The sequence below is a fragment of the Mobula hypostoma genome, chromosome 21 (genome assembly GCF_963921235.1).
Source record: "Mobula hypostoma chromosome 21, sMobHyp1.1, whole genome shotgun sequence".
NCBI lineage: Eukaryota > Metazoa > Chordata > Chondrichthyes > Myliobatiformes > Myliobatidae > Mobula > Mobula hypostoma.
Genome location: NC_086117.1, coordinates 42,756,899 through 42,770,201, shown reverse-complemented (window position 1 = coordinate 42,770,201; position 13,303 = coordinate 42,756,899). Strand labels below are relative to the sequence as shown.

The window sequence follows — 13,303 nt, the reverse complement described above, 5'->3', positions numbered from 1 at the left end:
TTACGTCGGTGACACAACATGAGGGAGTAAAAATCTTTGCATTATGACTGTCGTAATGTACAGTCATGTGAATTTATAAGTCTAATGGCTTGTAGAAAGCTGTCCTGTAGCCTAGGCTTTAATGCTGCGTACCGTTTGCCAGATGGAAGCAGCTGAAACAGTTTATGGTTGGGGTGAATGGTGTCCCCAATGATCTTCCAGGCCTCCTTTATGCACCTACTGCTGTAAATGTCCTCAATGGAGATGTGCTGGGCTGTCCGTACCACTCTCTGCAGTGCCCAGTGATCAAGGTTGGTGCAGTCCCCGTACCAGGCAGTGACACAGCCAGACAGGATGCTCTCAATGGTGCCCCTGTAGAAGGTCTTGAGGATTTGGGGGCTCATGCTGAACTTCTTCAGTCGCTTTAGATGGGAGAGATGCTGTTGTACTTTTTTTTTGCCACCAATCCAGTGTGTACAGTCCAGGTGAGATCATTGGTGATGTGTATACTAAGGAACTTGAAACTATTTACCCTCTCAACTGCAGTTCCACTGATGTTGATCGGGGCAAGCCTGTCTCTGTTCCTCCTGTAATCCACAATCAGCTCTTCTGTTTTTTGGGCATTGAGGGAGAGGTTGTTATCGTGGCACCACTGTGTCCCCTCTGTAGGCTGTCTCATCATTGCTAGAAATAAGGCCGATCAATGTTGTGTCATCTGCAAATTTGATCAGCAGATTGGAGCTGTGTGTGGGGGACTAAGGTCACAACCCTGGAGGCACCTGTGTTGAGGGTCGGAGGGGCAGAGGTGAGGGAGCCCATCTTTAACACCTGTCAGTGATCTAATAGGAAGTCCAAGATCCAACTGCACAAGGCGGGGTGCAGGCCGAGGCCTCTGAGCTGCCTGTCAAGTCTGGAGGGAATTATGGTGCTGAGTGCTGAATTGTAGACCAGGAACAGCACTCTAATGTATGCACCCGTCTTCTCCAGGTGAGTGAGGACAGTGTGTAGTGCTGTGGCTATGGCAGCATCAGTAGACTGGTTCCTTCGATAGGTGAATTGGAGGGGGTCCAGCGCGGGTGGTAGCATGCTGCAGATGTAGTCTTTAACCAGCATTTGCTTATAATTAAGGTGAGTGCGACAGGACACCAGTTGTTCAGGCATGCTACCTTGGTTTCCTTAGGTAACAGGGACAATGATGGATGATACTACACACTGGGAGAGGAAGAGATTAAAAATGTCCATAAACACACCAGCCAGCTGTTCCACACACACTTTGAGGACCAGCCCTGGGATGCCGTCTGGCCCCACTGCCCTGTGGCTGTTGACACGTTGGAATATTCTATGTACCAGCCTCAGAGATGACCAAAGAGCAGGTCTCGTCGGTGCCTTTCCTTGGGGGTTCAGTCTTATCAACCTTAAATTAAGTGTAAAAAAACTTAGCTCATCTGGAGTGAGGCGGCAATGTTGTCTGTACTGCTGAATTTCCTCTTGAAGTCCACGATGGCATGCAGTCTTTGCCATACGCTGCATGTGTCATTGTCGCAGAGTTGTGCCTGGATGGAGACTGTGATTGGGTACTGGAGCCAAGTGGTCTTGTTCTTGCAAGCTGGTGATTGAGAGAAAGTGCCATGAGACAGCATCACTTGCTAATGACTGAAACTTGATTGATTCAGCAGTAATTAGTCATATTAGATTTGACCTGCATTTTTGTGAATGCATTGCCAAATAGATGTCAGTGTTGTAAATGTGAAACTTAATATACATTACTTTATATACTAAGTTTTAAAGCACTAAAGTGAAAATATTCCATTAAATGATATTACCAATAGCAGGAAATTAATTTGAAATGGTTTATTTAATTTTGGGCTACTACAGGTGCTGCTTATCTTCCGATCCTAGTGAAGCCTGCAGCCTCTGACAGAACCCCCCTGTTAAATTGTGCAGTTGTGTTCATTCACAATGCTATTTGGAGACATCAAAAACCATTTACTACCTCTGTAGCTTGAATTTAAGTACACCAAATTTGTGTCTTGACAGCATAAAGTGGACATTGATATCTGACACATTTAACAATTTTTCTCTCATTCCCCTTCTGAAAGTTGACCTTATTTTCTTCTGACAGTGAAGGAAATGTTAGCCTATTGAATCTATGCTGGCTGTCAAAAAAAACCCAGTCGAGTCCATTCTCTCTGTAATCCATTCTCTCTCACATAAACTTCAACTACACCTTAATTCTTCTACCAATCACCCACACAGCATGAGTCCCAACTATGCCTTCCTGTTTGTTGGCTACGTGGAGCAGTTTATGTACCAAGCCTACACTGGTGACACTTTTCCTGTGCTACATCAACAACTGCATTGGTGCTGCTTCCTGCATCCGTGCTGAACATGTCGACTTCATCCACTTTGCCTCCAACTTCCATCCTGCTCTCAAATTCACCTGGTCCATTTCCAACACCTCCCTTCCCCTTCTCGATCTCGCTGTCTCTATCTCCAGAGACAGTTTATCTACTGATGTCTATTATAAAAACACGGACTCTTACAGCTATCTGGTCTACACCTCGACCCACCGTGCTACTTGTAAAAATGCCACCCCCTTTTCTCACTTCCTCCGACTCCATCGCATCTGCTCTCAGGATGAGGCTTTTCATTCCAGAGTGAAGGAGATGTCCTCCTTTTTCAAAGAAAGGGACTTCCCTTCCTCCACCATCAACGCTGACCTCAACCACATCTCTTCCATTTCACTCATGCCTGCTCTTACCTCATCCTCCTGCCACCCCACCAGGGATAGGGCTCCTCTTGTCCTTCCCTACCTCCCTGCCAGCCTCTGCGTCCAGCACATAATTCTCTGAAACTTCTGCTATCTCCAATGGGATCCCAGCACTAAGCACATCTTTCCCTCCCCCATCCCTCTTTCTGCTTTCCTCAGGAATTGCTCCCTACGCAATTCCTTTGTCCATTTGTCCCATCCCGCTGATTTCCTTATCTCCCTCCTGGCACTTATCATTGCAAGCAGAACAAGTTCTATGCCTGTCCCTACACCACCTCTGTCATTCAGGACCCTAAACAGTCCTTCCAGGTGAGGCGACACTTCCCTGTGAGTCTGTTGGGGTCACATACTGTGTCTGGTGCTCCTGGTGTGGCCTCCTGTATATCAGTGAGACCTGACATAGATTGGGAAACTTCCGCTAAGCACCTACGCTCTGTCCGCCAGAAGAAGCTGGATCTCCCAGTAGCCACCTATCTTAATTCCACTATCCATTCCCATTCCAATATGTCTATCCATGGTCTCCTCTACAATCGTGATGAGGCCACACTTAGATTGAAGCAACAACACTTTGTATTCTGTTTGGGTAGCCTCCAACCTGATGGCATGAGCATCGATTTCTCAAACTTCAGGTTAAGCCCCCCCCCCCTTCACCATCTCCCATCCCCTTTTCACTCTCTCACCTTATCTCCTTGCCTGCCCATCGCCTCCTTCTGGTCCTCCTCCCCCCTTTTCCCTTCTTCCACAGCCTTCTGTCTTTCACCAACTTCCCAGTTCTTTGCTTCATCCCCCCCACCCCCAGTTTTACCTATGGCCCGGTGTTTCTCTACTCCTCAGATTACTTTTTCTCCAGTCCTGCTGAAGGGTTTCGTTCTGAAATGTCGACGGTACTTTTTTTCCATAGATGCTGCCTGGTCCGCTGAGTTCCTCCAGCATTTTGTGTGTGTCACCCACACCAAAGATGTTTTACAGTAGCCCATTAACCTATTTTCCAGCATGCTTTTCTGATGGGGAGGAAACCAGACCACTCTGGGAAGTCAGGTCAGTCACAGGGAGAACATAATCCCTACGCAGACAGTACTAAAGTCCAGACTGAACCTGCATTGCTAGAGTGGTGAAGCAGCGGAACTACCTGCTGCATCACTGCACTGCACCATTTAAGTACAGTTTGCTGTCCACCATGTTGAGGAACTGGATTAGTACACATTTCAGCTCAACAGTACTAAGGAGCTGGATGCACATCAGAAAGGATTGTCATGTTCTGTAGAAATATATACAGTATAAAGGTGTCCTGAAGGGATGGATTGGTGGTCTTTCAGATGTGGAAGGTACACAGGGCTAAATAGCAGAATTATATATATTTTAGGGAGTACAACTACCCCTTTGAGGATGTAGAATACTTTGCTGTGAAAAGAAGGATGGTGAATTAGGTTGGGAGTGTATGAATCTTTTTTTGGAGCCAATAAGAATGCATGAATTTGCAGCGTATCATAGCTCCCCTGAGCATTTCAAAGTATGAAGGCAAAGAATCAGAATCAGGTTTAATATCACAGGCATATGTCATGACATTTCGTTGTTTTGTGGCGGCAGTCATTGCAAAACGTAATTTTTAAAAATCTATAAATTACAATAAGAAATATATTTTAAAAATTGAGAGAAAAAGTGCAAAATTAGAGCAAAAAGAGAAAATTAATAGTGAGGTTGTGCACATGGGTTCATTATCCATTCTGAAATCTGTTGATGGAGGGGAAGAAGCTGTCCTTTTGTGAGTGTGTGTCTTCAGGCTCCTGTACCACCACCTTGATGGTAGCAATGAGAAGAGGGCATGTCCTAGGTGATGAGAATTCTTAATGATGGATACCACCTTTCTGAGGCATTGCCTTTTGAAGATGTCCTCTATGCTGGGAAGGGCTGTGCCCGTGACAGAGCTGGCTGAGTTTGCAACTTCCTGTATTTTTTTTCCAATCCTGTGCATTGGCCCCTCCATACCAGACAGTGATGCAATGAGTTTAGAGTGTTCTCCATGGCACATCTATAGAAATTTGCAAGATCTTTGGTGACATACAATGTCTCCTCAAACTCCTAATGAAATATAGCCACTGTGGTGCTTTCTTTGTAATTATATCAATATGTTGGGCCAAGGATAGATCTTAAGAGATGTTGACACCCAGAAACTTGAAACTACAGCCTCAGTTGTGAGGGTCAAGAAGGTATGGTCAAGGGAGGTGGAGGAGTGCTTACATGACTGCTTCGAGCTGGTGGACTGGTCAGGGATACATCTTCAAATCTGAATGAATAAGCCGTAGTTGTTACTGACATCATCGCAACCTGTGTGGATGAGTGTGTGTTTTCGAGAACATACTGGACATACCCAAACCAAAAGCCATGGATGAACCAGGAGAATCTTAGTTGGCTGAGGGCTAGATCTGTGGCATTCAAGACCAGTGATCCAGAACTATTCAAGAAGTCCAAGTGCGAGCTACGAAAGGCTGTTTTAAAAGCAAAAAAACAAGTCTGATTGAAGTTAGAGACTGAATTGGATGCATGTCAGCTCCAGCAGGGTTTGCAGGCCATCACTTCCTGCAAGGTGAAACCTAACATCATGAATGACTGTGATACTTCACTCCCAGATGAATTCAATGCTTTTGTGCACTCTTTGAAAGGGAGAGTAAAATTAAACCTGTGTGAATCCCTGCAGCATCTGGTGACCCGGTGACCTCTGTCAAAGATTATATATCCTAGTCATACTGTTCTGGAAATGACTGTTAGAAATAGCCCAAAAACTGGACAGTATAGCATCGTCTTTCTCAGCAACTTGTGCTAAATTTCAACCATTAATTGAGATTGCAACATTAGTACACAGCTTGCATTATTTATTAAATTGAGTTGTACAACAGGTTCAAAGTATGTCGAGTTGGAATTTGCGATGTCAGTCCTCATGCGTTGCAAATTTCATGTCAGCCAAGACAAATTAAGCTGTGTAATATGCATCTAAGACCCTCAGAACTGGGGCAAGAAACCGGTGTAAGCATTTTGTAGAAGGGTTCTAATTATGTCTTGGTTTAATCGGGACTGAATCACAGAACACTTTCTAGTGTCTACCATGGATGAAACATCATTGTTTGTCTTTGCAATGAAAGTAGAGTTGTTCTTGGGGCAGATGTTAAGAATACCAGGGGCAAAAAGAGAGGAGTGGCAAAGGCAAATGTTTCTTGCCAAAGGAGGGAAGAGAAGGAAGAGTAGTTCTCTGGCCAGGATGGTTCTAAGACTAACTGTCAAGAGATTTTCAGGAGTAATCTTCTATCTGACTGAGAAGCAATCATCTAGAGACTACAGTTTTCCAAAGAAGCAATGACCCAAGTTTTCAAACTGCTGCAGCCAAGGAGTAATGCCAGGAATTCTGTCCAAAGATTACAAAAGGCTTGAGCCTATCCTACCAACCATTTTAACATTCAGAACGTCTCAGTTTGCAGCTTGTTGCTTTGTTCATGACTTCAAGGTTTTGTTCTCAATTTGCATTTCCTTGAGTAGTTCAAAGTTCAAAGTAAAATTATTACCAAACTACAATCACCATATACAACCCTGAGATTCGTTTTTTTTCAGGCATGCAGAGTAGAATAAAGTTTTTTTTAAAAAATAGAATTAATGAAAAACTGCACAAAGACTGACAAACAGCCAATGTGCAAAGGAAGACAAACTGTAGATACAAAAAAAAATGTAAATAAATAATGCTGAGAACTTGAGTTGTGGAATCAGTTCAGTGTTGAGGTGAGTGAAGTTATCCATGCTGGTGCAGAAGCCTAATTGTTGAAAGGTATTAACTGTTCCTGAACCTGGTGCTGTAGGACCTAAGGCTCCCATACCTCCTTCCCCGTGGCAGCAGTGAGAAGAGAGTATGGCCTTAGTGGTGGAGTCCTTGATGCAGTTTTCCCGTGACAGTGTTCCTTGTAGATGTGCTTAATGGTGGGGAAGGCTTTACTTGTATCCACTACTTTTGGTAGGCTTTTACGTTCTTGGGCATTGGTCTTTCCACACCAGGGCATGATAATCAATATCTATTGAAGTTTGTCAAAGTCTTAGATTACATTCCAAATTTGTGCAAACTTCTAAGAAAGTAAAGGTGCTGCAGTACATTCTTCGTAATGGCACTTACATGCTGCTTCACACTTGATTCCTGACCTATTCAAAAATAGGAATATGCATATGGTATAGAACTGTGTACTATATATAGTATAGAAGGTAAGATCTTTATGGTCAACCGTATGCACCCTAGGTGTTTCCAATACACAGTGCCTTCAACATTACAGCCCTTTAAGCTGGATTGCTGACTGGTTTTTAGGGCTATGAATTCTCATCCAATATGTTACAACTGTTGCCAAGCGGATCTGGATATGAGAGAGAGGGGAAACTGCAAAAATCCTCTGTCAACAATTTAGATAACTGAACTAGTAAAGATATACTGGAGTTCATTCCGGAAAGGGTTTCCTCCCTCATAATGTCCTGCTCCATCTGACCCAATTTTGCCCTTTTTAAGCACAATGATTTTCGACTGGGAGGAAAAGGCATGATGCAACAATAAGAGGCCCTCTCCCAACATCTTATCACAGCATGCTTTGTCACGTTGCAGTTGAGCTGAAGACCACAGTCCACAGAACTGGAGTAATCCAGACAAGATGGCACTAACTTTCAATCTCCATCGAGATTGTGGATTAGACTTAGTTGTTCTTTTAAGTTCATAGGGATGACTTAGGGAACGGAGAGGGGAGTTAGAGGTCAAGTTAGGGTTTAGAAACATTGATGTGGGGAATCTAGAGATCAGACTGGGGTCTATGGATAGGGATGTGGAGGAGTTAAAGGTCAGGCCTCCACTCTGCATTCGAAATTCAGCGACATGGACAGGTGACAAAAGACATCTAAATTCTAGCCATCCATTCTGTGCTCGAAGGCCAGCAGTGTGGACATAGGGCTGAAGGACCTCCTCTCCATGCTTGAAAGCCAGTAACGTAGATCGGTAGCAAAGGAGATCTGTGGACATCGGTCTGTCCGAAGTCAGTCCCAGGAGTGGATGTCCATGCAAGCAAGAGGTACAAGGGGTGGTCAGTAAGCCTGAATTTCAGGTCCTGTCATTGGTTAGTCTGGGAATCAATACCAAAGACCAATCGGAAATTGAAGCCTGATGGCCCAAACCTGGAGACTGAAGGATTTTGTGTGTGTGTGTGTGTGTGTGTGTGTGTGTGTGTAGCAGTTTGGTTGCTTGTTGTCTTCTGCTTTGTTGTGTTCTGTGTTATTCTACTGACCAATGTGGTCATGCTATATTGGTGCCACAATGTGTGGCGACACTTGCAAGCTGCCACTAGCACATCCCCAGATGTGTTGGTTGTAAACATAAACAACACATTTCACTGTACAACAAATCTGGTCTGAGCAGAACAATCTTTTCCACATTCAGCAAGAGCTTCATAAGATCAGCCTGGAGAACGCAAGTAGCAAGTTATATCACTTATGGAAGATTTCTAGTTGATTCTCCTTTTCATTCAACAGCATAAAATGCAAGGACCATGATGAGGTAGATTGAGAGATTATGGTTTCATCTTTAGCATATAAGAGGCCCATTCAAGATTTGCAATAGCATAAACACAAGGAAATCTGCAGATGCTGGAAATGCAAAGCAACACATGAAAAAATGTTGAAGGAACTCAGCAGGTCAGGTAGCATCTATGGAAATAAACAAACAGTCGACATTTTGGTTCGAGGCCCTTCATCAGGACTGAGAAGGAAGGGGGAAGATGCCAGAATGAAAAGGTGAGGGGGGGAGGAGGAGGAAGATAGCTGGAAGGTGATAGGTGAAGCCAGGTGGCTGGGAAAGGTCAAGGTCTGGAGAGGAAGGAGTCTGATAGGAGAGAAGAGTGGCCCATAGGAGAAAGGGAAGGAGGAGGGGACCCAGAGGAAGTAATAGACAGGTGAGAAGAGGTAAAAGGTCAGAATGGGGAATAGTGGAAAGGGGGGAGGTAGAATTGCTATTCTTAGAAGAGCAATGCCCAAGCATTTTTTTAAGTTTAAAATAAATTAACAAACCAAAAGTTGGTTAATTTATCTTAAACTTTTAAAAAAAATGTTTGGGCATGCTATTCTAAGAATAGCAATTCTACAATAAGAAATGCATAACGTACAAGCTAACAGTTGGTTTGTTACACATTTCTTATTGTAGAAAGTACTGTTTGATTTTGAGGTACAGAGTAGGGAATTGGGTTTTTCCTCTAAATGCTAAGGCAACTGAAGTAACCTGAAAATGGGTTTAAAAAAACAAAATATCAACTAAATGTTTCTGAACTCTTGGTATTCGTGTTCTATTTATAGGATCTGGGATATTCGTGAGCTCCAGGTGACCCACACCTTCCCCATGAAGCAGTACATTCAGACACACTGTGACGCCAGTCCTGATGGACGATATTGCATCTCCTGTAGCAACGGTTTTGGAGGCGAGGGCTGTGAGGCCACGGTACGTAATTACCGTATTGTAGCCCAATAAAAGAATACATTTTGTCAGACAGAACATTTAACAATAAGCTGTTGTACTGGGGAAGGCATCTTCTGGGCCACTTAACTTGCATGAGAGGGTTGGTTAGGTTTATCAAACCCGTGTTATAAAAAGATGCTAGTCAGCTCACATCCTTCACCTTCATACTTAAACAAAGTAGTGTTCTTTATTTTTCTTTCTTTCTTGCTTGCCTAATTCTCTCATAAGTGCATCTTTTACTTGCCTCAGCTATGGCTTCTAGGAGCATATTCCATGATCTACCCAGCTTTTTTGAAAGGAGACCCAGCCTGTTCCATCTTTCCTCATAGTTGCTTCTTCTTAGTGAAATGATGTTCTGAAACTTTTTTACATCTCTTCAAATAGCACTACTTCAGTTTTATAATATGGAGAGGAGAAATATATTCCATGAAGTTTTATTAAAAGCTATTATTCCTTCCCATGGCTTAGAAATAAACTCAGGTTCAAGTTACACACATCAAAGTTGCTGGTGAACGCAGCAGGCCAGGCAGCATCTATAGGAAGAGGTACAGTCGACGTTTCAGGCCGAGACCCTTCGTCAGGACTAACTGAAGGAAGAGTGAGTAAGGGATTTGAAAGCTGGAGGGGGAGGGGGAGATGCAAAATGATAGGAGAAGACAGGAGGGGGAGGGATGGAGCCGAGAGCTGGACAGGTGATAGGCAGAAGGGGATACGAGAGGATCATGGGACAGGAGGTCCGGGAAGAAAGACGGGGGGGGGTGACCCAGAGGATGGGCAAGAGGTATATTCAGAGGGACAGAGGGAGAAAAAGGAGAGTGAGAGAAAGAATGTGTGCATAAAAAAGAGTAACAGATGGGGTACGAGGGGGAGGTGGGGCCTAGCGTAAGTTAGAGAAGTCAATGTTCATGCCATCAGGTTGGAGGCTACCCATACGGAATATAAGGTGTTGTTCCTCCAACCTGAGTGTGGCTTCATCTTTACAGTAGAGGAGGCCGTGGATAGACATGTCAGAATGGGAATGGGATGTGGAATTAAAATGTGTGGCCACTGGGAGATCCTGCTTTCTCTGGCGGACAGAGCGTAGATGTTCAGCAAAGCGATCTCCCAGTCTGCGTAGTGTCTCACCAATATATAAAAGGCCACATCGGGAGCACCGGACGCAGTATATTACCCCAGTCGACTCACAGGTGAAGTGATGCCTCACCTGGAAGGACTGTTTGGGGCCCTGAATGGTGGTAAGGGAGGAAGTGTAAGGTTCAAGTTGACTCTTTTATAGCTATTTTATGTGTTGATGCTATTATCAGCTGAAGGAGAGAGAGCATTAAAGTCCTCATGCTCCACTCTCTTATCTAACTGCTTTGCAGAACACCATTCAATCACAATGGTAATCCTGAGTTCCTAGCAATTTATTAATATTTGTAATTCATTGTACTCCATTCTGCGCTTGTTGTGGTCTCTACATTGGAGAAACCATATAGAGATCAAGGATAAATTCAGCCTTCAAAGACATTCTCCTGTGCAGGTTTGGCCTCCAACACTATTCCACTGAGGTAATTTCATCTTCCTTCCAAGCACAATACAGCTCTCAACATTGAGTTCAACAGTTTCAGATATGCAGCCATTTCAGCCTTGTGTCTGACATTTCTGCCATTATTTTCTTCCTCAGTTCCCTTCTGATTAAGGTCAAATTTCATTTGTCTCCTATTTATATATATTTCCTAAACTCACCTTTACTTATTCACTAGTCTTTAACCCCATCTTTTAGCAGGGATCACCATCACATACCTTTCAGTCTATCCTGATCTCAGTCCCATCACAGATCCTTTCCTGTGTTTTCTGTGCACCTGCAACACACCATATCGTTTCCTCTGAAGTTTCAGATATGTTTCACATCTAACTTTTCCCATTTCAAATCAAAGGTCATTGACATAAAACTTCAGCTCTGGTTCTTCCTCTGCTAAAGCTGCATGACCAGCTGAGTGTGCCCAGTACTTTCAGTTCTCTTTTCAGATTTCCAGTATCCGTAATATTTGCTCTTAAACTAAAATAAGGATGGTTTAAGTTTGGTGATGATTGTCAAATTGTGCAAATCGTGATTGCCTTTTTTATATTTTCTGCCACTAATGTTAATCTAGTTAATTTTTCCTTTCACTATTTCTATCTTACTTTCTAAATGTCAAAATCACATTACCTGTTAATTAATCCTCTAGCATTATTGATTTTATTCATCTCTTTGTTCCATTACTTCTTTCAATACATAACCCATCCCAAACAGGAGTTTGATTCTTTCTAAGGATGAGTGGCATTAATTATTTTCTCTCTTTCTTTCATAAATCTTCTTTATAATTGCTGTTATCTTCAAATGTTGACCTATTTTCTAAGTCTTACAGATAAATACTAAGAAAAAGGAATTTCCATATTTCTGCTTTTTAGCCAACTATACTGCTGATTTGTGTAGCTTCTGATAGCTCAATTCAGTTTCAATTGCTGTTTCTTTTCACACTTGAAAAATTTCCGGTTTTATTTCTCAAGGTCGAGGACTCTTTTCTAACAGAAAGGTGAGGAAAAAGGAGGGAGAGCAACTCAGTGCAAGAGTTATACCAGCAGTTCTCCACATAGTCTATTTAGTTCATGGCTTAAAGATAGAAAACTGGATGTAGAGTAAAGAACTGAACTGAAAAAGAGTATGTACATCAACAGGCATTAGTGTTGGACACTAGTGCTGGACTGGTTGGATACTGTTGTTAATAATTTACAATAACAATTTCAGCTCAAGAATCAAAGTTTAATAACAGAAATTTCAGGTGATACACAATTGAGGGTACTGTTAACAAATGAAAAAATTACAAAACATTAAAAAATGCCTTTTTTAGTTCTAGTTTCGCTCATATATAATTCTGCTGCGGTATTTAATTGTGCCAGTTTTCTTGTTTTTTCCCCCTAGAAAACTATATTTCTCCTGAACTTTATCAACGTCCATTTTAAATATTCCACATCTAGTTATCATTTTCCCCACAATTTCCTTCTCTAATGCCATTCTTAAACTCTTGGACTTAGTTTTTGTAAATCAGTTACTTGGGTTTTGTCTTTGCCCTGAAATTCCTGCCATTGTTTCCAACACTACAGATTCCCAGTTCTCATTGCATTGGGCTCTGATTCCACTTGTAAAACCAGAGCATCCGTCCAACAGTGTGAATGTTGTCTAAAAGATTATCCATGCATGTAGTAAAACCTACTGCCCGTTACACCACTGGCATTTAAAGCAGCAATGAAGGTCCTCCATCTCCATCTGTATAGAAGGATTCTTTGTTGCTGCTTCTGTAACTATTTTGTTTTTTGACCAGTCAGGGTTGTTAGCCCTGAGCTGAACCCTAGAACCTGGAGGACCAGTGGACCACTCATAGTCTGGCCTCTACCCTTTGACCTTTTTGGCATGGGTGACCCTACAAAGAGCCAAAGCACAAGACCCTGACTCCAGCCAACATAGCTCTCTGGCTCATTGAGGCATACAAGCCTCCAAACCCTATGACAAGATTGTAGTCCTCTTGGAGGATGCATATGGAAATAACCATTTTCAATGATCCACAGGCAAATGTTAGTCTTGCTTGTTCGATTCATTTTTGTTTCTTTTCTCATTTTGATGTTCTTTCTCTGTCCTGTCCCCCATCCTCTCCACATTTCTACAATTCTATTTAATCACTCTCTGCAAAGAGAGATGATCAATGATTCAAAAAAACAAGAAAATTGCCCAGATCGATGTATAATGCGGAAATCTCTGTCTGTCTGCACTCCATGCTTACTGTTTTGAACATGAGACACACTTCCCTTTTATCTGTCTTGTTGACATTTCAATCATATGAATAAAAGATTGTCCATTCAGCACAGAGTGTCCTAGGTTTTCAGGAATTCACGCCTTGCTTTGCATAACTGGAATTTTGCACCAAAGCATCTGTTCTCATTTCCCCAGCCTCAACAGCAAAATATCTTATTTCTGCCCTCTGCCGGAAAATATTATTTTTATCCACAAGCAGATTGCAACA

At 42.7% G+C, this 13,303-nt stretch overlaps 1 protein-coding gene across 2 annotated transcripts in view; it reads left to right on the top strand.

Moving 5' to 3' along the window:
- The window catches only part of wdr31 (WD repeat domain 31), a 61,385-nt gene that overhangs the window by 35,494 nt on the left and 12,588 nt on the right, over positions 1 to 13,303 (top strand). For both annotated transcript variants that reach the window (XM_063073174.1, XM_063073173.1), the window contains exon 8: positions 9,104 to 9,245. In XM_063073174.1, the coding sequence (XP_062929244.1) occupies positions 9,104 to 9,245 (142 nt within the window). The remainder of the gene's footprint in view (positions 1 to 9,103; positions 9,246 to 13,303) is intronic.